The 14,405-nt window shown below is 40.2% G+C and overlaps 1 protein-coding gene across 5 annotated transcripts in view; it reads right to left on the bottom strand.

The window, feature by feature from the left end:
- KANK1 (KN motif and ankyrin repeat domains 1) overlaps positions 1 to 14,405 on the bottom strand; it is a 139,389-nt gene that overhangs the window by 10,746 nt on the left and 114,238 nt on the right. For all 5 annotated transcript variants that reach the window (XM_069961891.1, XM_069961894.1, XM_069961892.1 and 2 more), the window contains 4 exons: positions 2,340 to 2,531; positions 1,407 to 1,515; positions 1,050 to 1,247; positions 236 to 323 (listed from right to left, as the gene is read on the bottom strand). In XM_069961891.1, coding sequence (XP_069817992.1) covers positions 236 to 323; positions 1,050 to 1,247; positions 1,407 to 1,515; positions 2,340 to 2,531 — 587 coding nt within the window. The remainder of the gene's footprint in view (positions 1 to 235; positions 324 to 1,049; positions 1,248 to 1,406; positions 1,516 to 2,339; positions 2,532 to 14,405) is intronic.

Raw genomic sequence — 14,405 nt, 5'->3', positions numbered from 1 at the left:
AACACACATAACAATAGACCTATCTTGCAAACAGATGTGAGTGGTGTATACTGGAAATAAAATTTAATTTTTTTGCGCAGAATTTTCTTCTTTTTACGTCAAAAGACATAAAATGATGATAAATTTCCCCAGTGTCTAGTAGGCAAAAATAGTACTAACAATATCATACTCTTGACTTTTCTTTATTATTTTTTATTTAATAAATAATTTAAATTAAAGGCCAGTGACTACTTACCACATCTTTACTTGCCAAAGCCCGAGGATCATCGACTGCCTCTTTCAGAAGATTGCAGGCAGATAGCATCTTTTCACTTAATTCATATCTGCATAGGAAACAAGGAAGAGTAATGACTTGTATTAAAATGTTTTTCTCAGTTTAAAATTTCATGGCTTACTGATCCTGAAAATGAAGGGGTGATGGTACTGCGTTAGCACTGCATCTCCTTTTAAGGTTTCTGGGGGATCAAACCTTATGCAAACGAACAGTGGAGTAGTGAAAAATAAAAGTTGGAATTTGGTTGCTAGCAGCAAATGCTCTTCTGTGCCTCTGTACAAGGGTTGATAGATCTCCTACTGTATCTTTTTAAGATGGAAACATGCCATATATCTCATACAACTCAACATGGGAGTTGTACACCTGCACTAAAAGTCTGTCTAAGTCACGTGACACAGGGCTGTGAGTGAATACGTTCTGCACGTGTTCTCCTCCTGACTGGTCGTGGTTTACACAGATCCCAACCAATCAAAAGTTTTAGTATGTCTCTCTGACATACAGTATCAATTTTTTTGTATGACCATTTGAAGATTGTTATATGGTGGTAGGGTATTTTACCAACATACGGAAAGAGTTATTCCATAAATTATACCCTGGGCAGTCATCAGTTAAAAGGCCTTAGAAAAAATACAAAATAATATTCTATATAATAGTTGAAACTACAACCATACAAATCACAGCATACACAGTTCACTTTCAACTTAACCAGTGAATGTAAACATATAAAATAAAAGCATGCACATTTACAGAGAACCAACACATCACAGCATTGTACCTCTCTCGGATTTCTACTTTCTCGGTCTCCTTCTCAGCATCACTTATGGTCTCAGATACTTCTGTCTGTCCACTCTCCACTCCTTCTTCTATCTCTTTACTGTCCACATTAAAGCTTTCCTCTTCTTCACGTTCATCGTCTGACTCTGTGGATGAACTTTCATCTGAGCTTGATTCATCACTAGATGTGGTTTCATACCTGTAAAACACAGACATAGGACTTTAACATTTCTACAATAGACCATTTAGAATCCTTCTGCACAGATGTATATAAAGACTATAGTGCCATTAAATTATAATTTACATTTCAGACAATGAAAATGCATCGGTTTTTACTATCTTTACTAAACATGCTTACCCGCCATTGATACCAACAAACTGAAGATTTTTCTTTGTGTTTGAGGATTCCTTCTTCTCATCTTTTCTCTTCATAATGGACTTGAGAGTACTGTGGCTCCGTGTACTAACTAAAAAAAAGAAAGGTAAAAAGAAATTAGAGGAAATAAAATATTGCACCAAAGCTACTAATAAGATGGTATTTTCCTTATTAAAAACCTGTCTGAAATCTCCCCTTAATTACAGTGATGGCCTGGCTCCAGTAGCCACTGACAACTAGCGAGTGACCAAACTCTTCACTGCAGTGTTTCTTTGCAGGAATAGCAAGAACAAACAATCTGATGAAAAAAAAACGTGGATAATGGGGAATGCCTTCATTCACACTCAGGTCAATCAGGGTCACATCTCGTCCTTGCCAAATCAGGCCAATACAAAATGTTAGTGTGTTCCCTTAAAACGGTAACCCATCAACCCACAACTTGCAGAGAGAAAATAAAGACATTACTAAAAATTCTGTCAGACAGGAATGTTTCCTGATTCATTCATTCCCTGTAAAAAGAAAGCTTGCAAAAAACTACATGCTGTGCAACTAAAGGACTTGAGGGGATTGGGGACTGAGGTCCCATATACAAGTCTAGATCAATTGGGGAAAGTTGGGCGTCAAAAGAGTTTTCCATAAACACTAAGAATTTTGTATTATGTATGAATTTATGTTTTATTCAGAGAATTGGTTCCCAAATCTGCTATTTTCCTGTACTGGGGCATCAGGGAAGAAGGAGGCCACTGAAGTTTAGTGACAGACACAAAAGGCCACATTTTTTTTGTTCCACTTCAGAAGGAGTAACAGAGGACAAGGGGCTACCACCATTTTGACATTTATGGTATAACCTATGGAAGTGTCATCAATGTCTGTCATTAGAACACCCTTTCATGACTTATTTTCTGTGTTCTGTACCATGAACAGAAGAGACTGTATTTTCACAGGCAAACTCAGAGTTGGTTGAAGCGAAGAACACTTTATCGCCATCTTTCACCATGTTCAGCCTCTCTAGTTTGGAGATTCCAGGTCGGTGCACAGTCTGTGCGCTGGAGGCATAACATTCTGCAGATACTTTGGCCTGACTTTTCTGTAGATCCTCTGTAGACCCTGACAAAATGAAGAGACAGCACATTATTTTGTTAATAGATAACTCAGTGAGTTCAGGTCAACATGTTACCCTAGTTTCACCTGAATACTTTAAACAGAGTCTGAAACAAATAAAAAGGTCTCTCTATACCACGTTCACCATTAAACAAGCGGTGTATGCGGTGTTCAACAGTATATGTTAAAATCCTGTGGAGGGGAACTTAGTACCAATCATCGGCATGTTTAAAAGTAGCAAAAATGAGTAGTGGATTATCTGTCAGGTTGTAAAGCAAACCAACATTTTGTCACCTGTAGTATGATGTACAGTATATGACCACTCCACCACCCTTCTGGCTATCTGATCCTTGGTGTCCAGATGGGCCTTTTTCATAAGAGTACAGTAATGGTACTTTTCCATGAAATGTTCAAATAAGTCTTTACAGGCAAAAGGGATATATAATATAAATATAATGTGATAATGTAAATAGGGATGAGTGAATTTACAGTAATAAGGAAGCAAAGTGCTTCATTATCTCTGCAATCTGCTCATCAGCCGGCTGCCTTCTAACTCACTGGCGCTCCATGCCGCTCCTCCACGGGTGCTGTGAAAAGCTGGATCCAGTCCTGGGTCCCAGCACTGGATCCAGCTTTTCCCAGCACCTGGAGAGGAGCGGCATGGAGCAGCAGTGAGTTAGAAGGCAGCCGGCTGATGAGCAAATTGCAGAGATAATGAAGCACTTTGCTTCCTTATTACTGTAAATTCGCTCATCTCTAATGAAAAGTACAATAATAAAGCTAACCACCAAAATATTAATGCTGCCATCTACCTAAAGAAAGTTCCAATAGGCTCATATCTAGATAAAACAGAAGCAGGTATGTACTTTAAGTATATGTGTGTTGTTATGCAAATAAGGCCATGTTGTCCTTCTACAAAGCATGTAGTGCTAAACAACCACTTATCGCATGTATCTGGGACAAGAATGAAAGACATTTTTTACATATACTTTAACAAATCTGTAAAGGATACTTGTCTCTTGCTGGCACAGTCCCAGGTTATGATAATATGATGTGTAAAGATGAATGGGTAATGTGATACCAAACTGTATATCTCATTCAGAAGGAGCTGACTGGCAGGAAAAGATCGCCGGGGCTTGTAGTACAGATATGTACGTGAGAGAAATATACATATACTACATTTTTTTTATGATGCAGTGATCCTAAAATGTACAAAGGAGGACCGAGGAGGACAAATGGCTAGAACCAAAGGAAAAGCAGCTACAATAAGGAATAACCTGTGGTATGACCCTGCGGCTGTACAAGTGCCAAGATGTCTGCATGAAGTCTCTTTCCTGTTTTCTGCTTAATGTAACAGACTGGCAGAAGGACAAAGAATACATGTTACATAGCAAAACTTTTCACAGTCAAACCAGCCAAAGCTGACAAAGTGACTGTGCCCCTGACTCACATGTAGCGGGTTACCTTTTACTGTTAGCCATATTAGCCCTCGTGATGGTATTTTATCCAGTTACCTAAAGGGTCCTTTTAAATGGCCCGACATGTGGCCATCCACAGCCGCAAACAAGTGCCGGTCAGTGAGATCCAAGCTCATTCACAGTTTAATTGCTGTATAGTTTGTGCAGATATTTAAATACATAGTTATTGGCTGCACATCTGTTTACACAGAGAGGAATATGGCCGATATCAATGATTTTTTTATGGCCGCACAAAAGATTAAATCGGCAAAGAGCGGGCATCTGACCCTCTGGTCCCCCAGCAGATAATGACAGTAGGATGATCCTATTATTGGTATGGGTCTCCCTGGGCAGAGGCCTGTATGAATCTTATGTGACACGATCTGGCAAGCATCCCAATCCTTCTGAGCTAGATAGAGGCTCTCCATGTGCCCCATGACTTGATATACTACGTAATAAAATATATGAGAAAAGTTCAGCACAGCTCATGCACGTCATGTGGACACTGTTCTATGTTGTAGTTATACACTACTATCTGAACAACAGAACAATGTATTTATACACATATGCCTTTGTAATGAGGACATCAAGACTACTTAAAGGGGTAGTGCGGCACTAAATAATTATTCACAAAATAACACACATTACAAAGTTATACAAACTTTGTAATGTATGTGAATGGCCCCCTTCCCAGTGTTTCCCCCCAGCCACACTAGACCCGGAAGTGTGGTGCATTATACTCACCGCATCTCGTGTCGACCCCCGTCCACCATTTTGGGACAATGACGTAGTCTTCGGGAGGCCGGCCGAACCGCTCCATCAGTCCCTCATGCCGGCCCCCCTCTGCAGCGTCATAACTGTGCTCAGCCGCGATTGGCTGAGTACAGTTATGCTCAGCCAATCGCGGCTGAGCTGCTGATGACGCGGCAGAGGGGGGCCGGAATGAGGGACGGATGGAAAAATGTTTGAGATGTTGTCTCCATCTCCCCTTCCGAGACACTGTAACCAGTGACCCTGGCTGGCTGTTTGTGCACTCTGTGAAGCCAATAGAGTAATCTAAGGTCAAATTACTTGTGACCTCCCAGTATCAGAAAGTGCAAAACAGTGCAGAAACAGGCAGCCAGGGAAACGGTTTACATAAGTCGTTTCAAAAGGGAGGGGGGAGAGGAGGGGGAAATGGGGAGAACACCTCACACACAGATTTATGTGTCAGATTTAGGCTCTGAAACGCGCCGCTTTTTTCTGTGTGGACGTCCATGTAATTTTAACCATGTATTTTTGAATAAATTTGGATTTTTAACGCACTGGTTGGAGCTGGATTCACATTGCTGTTTTTGCACAATTGTATCTACACAGATTTATGTGTCTTAAGCAGAAAGCAGCAGTTCAGAACTGGCCAAAGACAACTGGAAAGCTAATGACATGTATGGAATGAATTGTTAGTCTCCAGGAGTATAATTGGGATGAGGGCTTTCTCACTTTGGCCATCATCAGGGATCAAGCTATCCAAATAAGTGACATTCCCACATTTCCAATATGTGAGTCACTACTAGTGCCAACATATCAGAATATATTTAAACAACCACTTTATTTTATTTTTATTTTACTATTAATTAAATGCTATTTACTATTAATAAAAATGCTAGAAAAATATTTTATGCTTAATACAATGTTTTAGAAAATAAATCAGAAGGCGACCACTTCATGGCTGCAATTATTTCTTGTCCAGAAGAGGAAATGAAATGGCGGTGACCTGGGGGCAGACAAGTCTGCCAAAGAAAGATTGCTCCACAGTCCTGGGATACATGTGATAATGTTACAAAAGCAGGAAATTGGATGGGAGTGTATAGGGACAGCGAAGGGCACTCTGCTGCTGCATGGCACCCCTTGTCAAAACCTAGTGCGGAAGTGTGAAGGGAGTCGGCAAAGGGTGTGAACGGCACTGCTCATGAAAGGAAATGCTGGCCTAGTCCTAACACCTCTCACTTATCCGGTGTTCATCCCACAAGGATAATGCTGGGACTTTTCTTTTAATGGGATATACACAAATTCCTACAAAGACAGCCGATTGACAGATGTAAATGTCCATACGGGCATCTTTGACTATCAATGGTTAGATCAAAATACAATCCACCACAATATATTAAGGAGGAAAAACACTGGCTCCATGTGAAAACCTCAATAAAAACTGTGTAGAATTGCTAAAAGGGTTTGATGTGTTGAGAGACAGAAGCTAAGCAGTAAATGGAAAACCACTAGTACAAATTACCATTACAAAGCCAACTAGCAATCTTCACAAATACACTGTTAGGGCATTTTCACGCCGATTTGGGAGCGCAGGGTATACATGAATCTGCTGTACTGCAAAAGCTTCACTATTTTATTCTGACACAATGCTGCTGTGTGAGATGTATGTTAAACCAATACAAATATATGTTCTGGGAATAATAATACTGCAAGCTTATATGGACTACTATCCGGCATAACTATAATGTTAGGAATCACAGGTGGCACACAGGTGGCATGTTATTTACTTGCAAGCCACAATAGTCAATTACTAAGTAGCCCTGGCTAAGGGTCTTTTTAGGGCTGTATTAGACTGCTCTACATTTAACATAAGTGAGCCTATTACACAGCTGAATGTGAAGCAAGGGCTGTACGAACATAGTTAGCTATGTCTGTGTAGCTGCTCAGCCAATCACTGGCCAATATGGGACAGCATCGTGTCCAGTGATTGGCTGAGCAACCTATAACTGCAGAGAGTGCTTCAGACATGCCAGAAGCAGCTAGGACGACACCAGGGAGTGCGGTATAAAGATTGTTTTCTTTACACATTCCTCACCCGACATCCGCACATAGCTATTACACATTGTGATGTGCGGCCAGCGGCTGATGATTTTGAAATATGGTTAAAAGACAGAAATTAGCCGCTGACTGTTGTCTTTATTAATCGGCCTGATTTGGTAGATTATTGCTCAGTGTAATTGGGTGCTTTACATCTACTGATTTATCAGCGAGATCGGCACTCATTTGCAGTGCCTTTACACGGCATGGCAAAATCAAGTAGCTGAGCTGCATGAATGATCCTTGTATTATTAGTGCAGCCTTGGAAACTGACGGCACAGATATGTATTTATCTGTGCTGTCAGTTTCCAGATGACAAGCAGTCTATACGTTTCTAGCAATGCTCCGGTCCAATAATCAGCATGTGTACAGAATAATGCAGAAGCAAGAATGTTCAACCAGCTAGGACTAGAGTAGGTGCAGGTCTGTGAACACTGGAGCACTAAATCAGTGGGTACTATTAAGGCATGGTCCTCAAGACTCATGGTCCCAATACCTTATTGTGTCCCTGTTATATAAAATATGAAGAAATTCAGTCCTAATTTTTATATATGTTACACACAAAGGATCAATACATCTATTTCTGTGTGTTTAAAAGGTGCCTGAATTGTTGCACTTTCCTGTTTCACCCTCTCCTGCCAGAGGCTTAATTTGGAGCTTGGTTGGAACATTAATGGAGTTCAGGCCTTGTGCTCTGATAGAAATAGGATGAGGTAATGACTGGTAATAATCCAAAGAACAGAGGCATTTTTCAGGGTCACAGGAAAAAACTCGATGCCTTTCACAGCTCATCAGCGGCCCACAAGACTAATATAAAATTATCACTACTGAACACAACATAATAAACATGCCGTATGCTAGTGTCATGCCTTTAGCCTATCACCCGTGTCCTGTACAGAGCGATCACAGACCTATACAAAGCTGGTGCCATATTATCAACTCATTGTCTAGGTCCCAGTCACATACAATGATCACTCTCTGCTTCAGGTATGCATTAGAAATATCACCAAAATGATATCTATCTATCTATCTATCTATCTTCTTACTAATATATGTTATATATGACAGCAGACAAAACAGTCACAAACAGACTGGAGTACTTTGCTTCGTTCAATGTCTGTATGGTATAATTATCCATGACATGCAAAGCGTACGCCATGTAAATCAATGTAAATGAATGTCTGCAGCATGACATCGGCAGCAAACACATTACTTGTGAATGTACCCTAAAGGTCCAAAAGTGGCCCTGCAACATCTGAAGCCTGAATCTTTCCTATCTTTTATGTAACTGGGAAAAAAGCTCAGTACTTTATGATAAAAAATCCCCAGTAACAATAACCAGACCCCCACCCCCCACCCAATGTTTTCATGCATTGTTTGGGTCTTTACTACATTCTGATGTTCACGTAAAACTGACATGGTTCACTGCTGTACTGCACTGCTTGTAACTACTATATACAGTATTATTTTTTTTTACCATTTTTTTGTATTTTCTACTGTGCTTTAATGTATTTAATAAAAATATTGTGAAAAATCCTGTTTTAGGGGGCATTTCTTTTCCTGGATGGGGAAAGCAGATTCATCATTCAGCCTCTTTAGATCCTTTGTTGAACAGGCAAATAAGTAAAGCTACAGACATGTACGTCCTAAATACTGCACAGTACTGTATGCCAGCTTTTCCCTAAATAGGACCGTGGTCTGTCACAGTTCTCGCCTCCCTTATTTCCCAAACAGAAATAGAAGGATATTTATTGACGGAGCAACCATCATGTTACAGGAATGTCTGGGCTGTCTGTTTTCTCAATCACAGGTAAAGGCTACTTTGCTTGGCAAATATACTCGGTGATTATTCATTAACTGTTGCATCACTAGAGCAGAGTACATACCAGGTACCCGTGACCGTACTAGAAGGCTTGTTTGTGTTCATACAGGATCTAGCAGAGCTAGCTGGTCAAATCCCCAGTAAAGCAAAGCCGAAACCTGACTGCAGGTAAACTGGGGGATTTATATTAGAAATTAAGCTCTGCCAGTCTTGTATACAAATACAGTGGTACCTTGGTTTAAGAGCTCTCAGGTTTTTCAAAATTATGACTTGGTTTTAGAGCATTGCTTTGGTTTAAGAGCATCATGGTCTGCATAGCGGGGTCTACAGCACTGTACTCTGACCCAGGAAGTCTTCCTCACCTTTCAAATCATGGCAAATCCACTTTAGGCTGGGGCTTGCATCAGGGGACAGGACTGTGACGGTAATCTCTCTATAGCTGTAACCCCTCTCTCCCCGGACAGTGAGTGCTACTATACTGTGCTCACATCCGCCCTGCTCATTCCTTCATGCTCCCTGCAGTCTCTGTCAGTCCTTGTGTTTCCCATCCTCTCCATTCCTGTACAGTAACTTATAATATAACATATTCTGCTGTTTCTGAATGTTTGTTTCATTTGTTTTACATATTATTCTGATTAATAAATCATTATTTTTGGGGTTTAGAACCAATTGTCTGCATTTCTATGATTTCTTACGGGAAAATTTGCTTTGGTTTAAGAGTGGATTTGGATTATAAGCACTGTCCCGGAACGAACTATGCTCGTAATCCAAGGCACCACTGTACAAGTAAAGAAAGGGTTATACAACAGGTATTGTGCTGTAGTCGAAGACCAATATTAAACAGCTTAAACGAAAAAGAAAAGCTCCATGTATGCAAGAACACATGGGTAAAGCTCTCATAGCACAGGCCTCATCTGATCAGCACTGCCGGATGAATACCAGCATTGTCCACAGTTTTCCTCTTTCATCCAAATGGTAATGTTTGGCTTCACAACAGTGTGTATAACGTTCACGTTAATAGAAGCAAACATTACCAACTAGAAGAATTAGCCAACCTAAGGGTCCTTCTACACACACGTCTATCTGACAGATTATTGAAGTAAAAAAAACAAAAATGGATTTAAAAAGAGGAGCAATTTGTCTTTTTTTTAATGACCTGTTCTCTGTCTATAGTCTGTCCCTGGCTTTGGCTTCAAAATTCTGTGAGATAGACGTGTGTGTGTGTGTGTGTGTGTGTGAGAGAGAGTGAGAAAGGCCCCTTACATAAAGCTGTGGAGGTGGAGTGTGGCCTCATAAATAGCTCCTGTATAATAAAAGTAATACATTTACTGCAGTAAATCCCATAATAACTAAGCACACTCCTGCTAAGGCCCCCAAACCTTCCAAACAAGTACAATAATAAAAATGTAACCTGTGAAAAGTCACAGGGAAATGGCTTCACCATATAAAGTGGAGAGACTTTGTTAATCTCCAGAGGATGTAAGAATAAAATCCTTTTAAAGTATGGGAGTGTACAGTCTGCACTATGTGCTAAACCCTTCTGAAGCCCTACTACGTTTGTGAGAGAAGAGCGGCGCAGACCTGGTCACATTCATAGCATCAGAATCCTTACTGCAGCGTTTAGGAGTAGTAGTTTTTTTTAATTTATGTTGGAAACAATACAGACTGCCCTATGTCCTGCTGCTTCAACAGGTGAATAATAGGGAAAGGTGTTGGTGGTTGGTGTGGCTATAGAACGGATGAGAAGCCTCTCAAGACAGAATCGAGGATGTGGACTCTGTTTTATGAAGGCCCATACATGAATGTATGAATTTTCCTATACAAGATTCTTAGTAGTTTAGTAAGTAGCTTATAAAACCTCAGAGTGGTAAGAAAAGAAACAAAAACCACACATTAACCTGTTGCTGATGCCCCAAATGTGCCCAGTCCAACAATGACGGCCCCTACTGCCAACTGCTTCCTGCTCCTTTCTCGAAACAGGAAATTCTTTAGTGGTGACCCTACTCTGCGAATAACCTCCCGAATGAGCATTTCTTATACGTCAAGAGGATGGCAGGAAGAACTTAGCAGTGGGGTTGGCACAGTTAGAAAGGCACCAGCACATGACAGGCAGCAGGTGTATACAGGATTTTTTTTTAAATCTATTTTCATCCATATATAAGCTGTTTTTTTTCTAATATTACTATCCAAAATAATCCTGAAATGATGCAGTTTCCATTCTCACTACTAAGCCTAAATCTCGGCTGAGACTTCCTATTCTGTCTGTGATAAGGAGGAGGCTGTTGGAATGTGATATGTACTGCATTACAGTAAAAAGTGACACCTGTATATAGAGATTTCAACAGGTGAATCTCGGGTCAGGAGAGACCATCAAGGTATAAAAGGGGTGGTGTGGGGGTGGGAGTAAATTCCTTTCATTATTTCTATACATTTCTACACATTTATGTTAATAAAGATTACAACACAGAACTCTGTAACATGGAATACTGTATTAGGATAGACAATGGTGCATTATTATAAGTGTGTGCGTGTGTATGTATGTATGTATGTATATGTATGCATATCTCATATACCTGCACACTGTATAAGAATAGGAATGTTAAAATACGGGAATGCAATAATTTCCTCTTTGGCATATTACTGGGTAAAAACATATAAGTGAAAAAAAGGTTAAAAAGGTTATACACATATAGAGAAAAGGAAGCAACTACATTTACTTTAAATAGCTTCACACAGGAAGCGTAATGTTTGAGTAGTTACATAGTGAGAAGTAAACCACACCGCTAGTGTGGCACTCTGATGTCTACAAAACATATGGCAACTTGTCACTCCGGGCCCTGCGCTATGTTCCTCATCCCTCACTTACTCAGAAATTATTTTTTATACTATTACAATACTAATAAAAAGGTCACATGGTCGTCTGGAGACAGTTTTACAGTCATTTGTATCAGGCAGGATATTTCTGGCAGGAGGAGCTTGGTGGTGTAATAAAAAAGGATATGTGATAGGGATGGTTTTGCGGATTGAAATGTACTCTCGGCAAATTATGGGGGGTGTCCGTTTCGTAATCACGGACCGTATTACAACATTGTTTTTTTTTGGCATGGATTGTGGATCCGCAAATTTACTGGATGTATGAATAGACCCATTGAAATTAACGGGTTGTAACGGATTCAGTATTTCCAGGTTCGTGAAAACGAATGAAAAATACTGCCATGTGAATGTAGCCTTAACTGGTTTTCTGTACCAATAATTGCAGTTGAAAGCCCCACAGGCCACTGCAGCTCCGCCTCTTTGTTCTAGAGACCTCTAGCATTCAAGGTGTTAAGCTTTTAGAGCAGATAATCATATCACAGAGAAAAAAAATATCCCAGTTCACCATTGTAGTTCTACACACTTATGACTCCAGCTTGGACCACTTCCTTGTCTTGCTTATTCCTTAAACTTTGTTGGCGCTCAATAAAACATCCATACAAGCTGTCTTCAGGCCCAGCATTTTAATACATCAGTACGTGTTTACTGTTATGTTAAATTGTAATGATGTTATATAATGTGTATCTCATACAACTATGTATAAAATTATGGGGCTATGTTCACTTTAAGACAGCGCAGATTTATTAATTGCCAATCCCTTAAAGCAACTCTGTGCCTACAATTTGATCCCCCCAAACTGCTTGTACCTTTGGATAGCTGCTTTAAATCCAAGATCTGTCCTGGGGTCTGTTCGGCAGGTGATGCAGCTATTGTCCTAAAAAACAAACTTTTAATCTGGCAGCTCCGTGCCAAACGTCTGCGGCCTAGAATGTCTGTGCATAAGGGTGGCATAACCTCTCTGTCCCTTCTCCCCGCCCTCTTCATCATTAGGAATGCTCCAGGCAGATTGTCTCCTATTCATTAGCTGTGTCAGCCTGGCACATGGGCTGGATCGTTAAGGCACCTGTGCAAAGTTCAGACAGGAGAAAATGTTCTTGGGGCATTCCTAATGATGAAGAGGGTGGGAAGTAGGGATAGAGAGGTTGTGCCAGCCTAATGCATACACACTCTAGGCCACTGCTGTTTGACTCAGGGCTGCAAGTTTAAAAGTTATTTTTTAAGACAATAACTGCATCCCCTGCCAAATGAACCCCAGGACAGATCTTGGATTAAAAGCAGCTATCCGAAGGTACAAGAGGTTTGGGGGGGTCAGATTGTGGGTACAGAGTTGCTTTATAGATCTGTACCACATGGGGTTAAAAGCAGGCACGAGTAAGAACACCTTGATCACTGAAACACGTTGGCTTTGCTATTGTTCTTAGTTTAACTACTGTAAAGAATAGTGTCTGAGTTCCGATTATTTTTAAGGTTGTCTAAATAAAGGTTTTTTTTTGTTTTTTTTTTTAACATTACACCCATCGGAGTAGAAGTAATTCTGTTTATGATCATAAATCCTAGTCATTTAGTGGAAAAGCCTCTAAATTGGATTAGCACATAGCAGGACTTCTCCTGTTGCCTGCTGTCAGCCTGTGTTGTTATCCAGATTTCCCTAAAATACATTTATGTACATGGAGAAGTTTAGTAGGCGCCACCTCTATCGCCATTTACACAGATTTACAAGTATTCCTCCACATCTCTAATCTGAGGTGCCGCTGTAGTAAGTAGCCTTTCCTATGTCTATTTCATTAGCGTTGGCCTAGATCAATATTTTATTTCCATAAATATGTTTATTATTCCTGTCAAAACTCTACACGCTATCACTTACAAAGGAAACAACAATTACTAGTGGGAGTGACAGATATGGTTGCTGCACGGAGCCTCACGGCCCACATGCAATGGCTGCTAATCTGAGACTCTGACTCACCTTGGCGTTTATTGTTGTGAATTATGAAGCGCTAAACATAGTGTTAATCTCTGCAATTCTAAAATTAATGTTTACCTAGACAACCGCTTCAGATAATACACTGCACGGCTGAAGGCCCTATTACATCAAGCAATTATCGGCTGTATTTGGCTGATTATCGGCCATTACGGACGATAATCACTTGATGTAATAATTCCTGTTTAAAGACGATTCTTGTCTTTCAACATGTTGAAAGATTTTTTAACGATAACGGTCTGCTGGCCGCTGCTCTGTATAGTAGGGCAACACTGTGCAATTCTTCCATAAAAATTACACAGAGTATACTTTATTTAATTCTGAGGCTATATTCAAAATCTGCTACTTTAACTTGGGGAAAAATACAGTCAGTCAATCTGTGGGCCATTAAGGCCTTTTACACTAGCCGATTACTATGCAACAAATCGTTAAATCATTCGAATTTAAGCGATAATCTACTGGTGTAAACTTGGCAATGATCAAACTATGAACGAAAATTTGTTCAGAACGTTGTTGATCACATCTTTTGAGCTGACCTCAAAATCATTGTTAATCATTCTCAAGTCCTTCAGTGTAAACACTCATCGTTCACAGTATATACATACAAACACAATTATGGATATTCACAGAATCTAAACAATTGCATTTACGATTGCATTAACGACTTTAGTTCATAGCGATTTATCTTCTCATCTAAATTCCTATAGTTTAAAATGAAAAGTTATGACTTTTCTGTGCATGTAAAAGAACCCTTAGGGTGGGTTCACACTGAGGAATTCTCGCGGATAAATTCCACGGAATTCCGTCACCTGTACACGCTCACGGCCGCGCACCTTTCCGCCGGCTCCATAGACACCATTCTATGGGCCGGCTGATTCCGCATTTGGGCGAAAGAATTGACGTGT

Source organism: Dendropsophus ebraccatus, chromosome 3 (assembly GCF_027789765.1).
Source record: "Dendropsophus ebraccatus isolate aDenEbr1 chromosome 3, aDenEbr1.pat, whole genome shotgun sequence".
Taxonomy (NCBI): Eukaryota; Metazoa; Chordata; class Amphibia; order Anura; family Hylidae; genus Dendropsophus; species Dendropsophus ebraccatus.
Note: the sequence above shows the minus strand (reverse complement) of the source record. Positions and strands in the feature narration are given on the sequence as shown.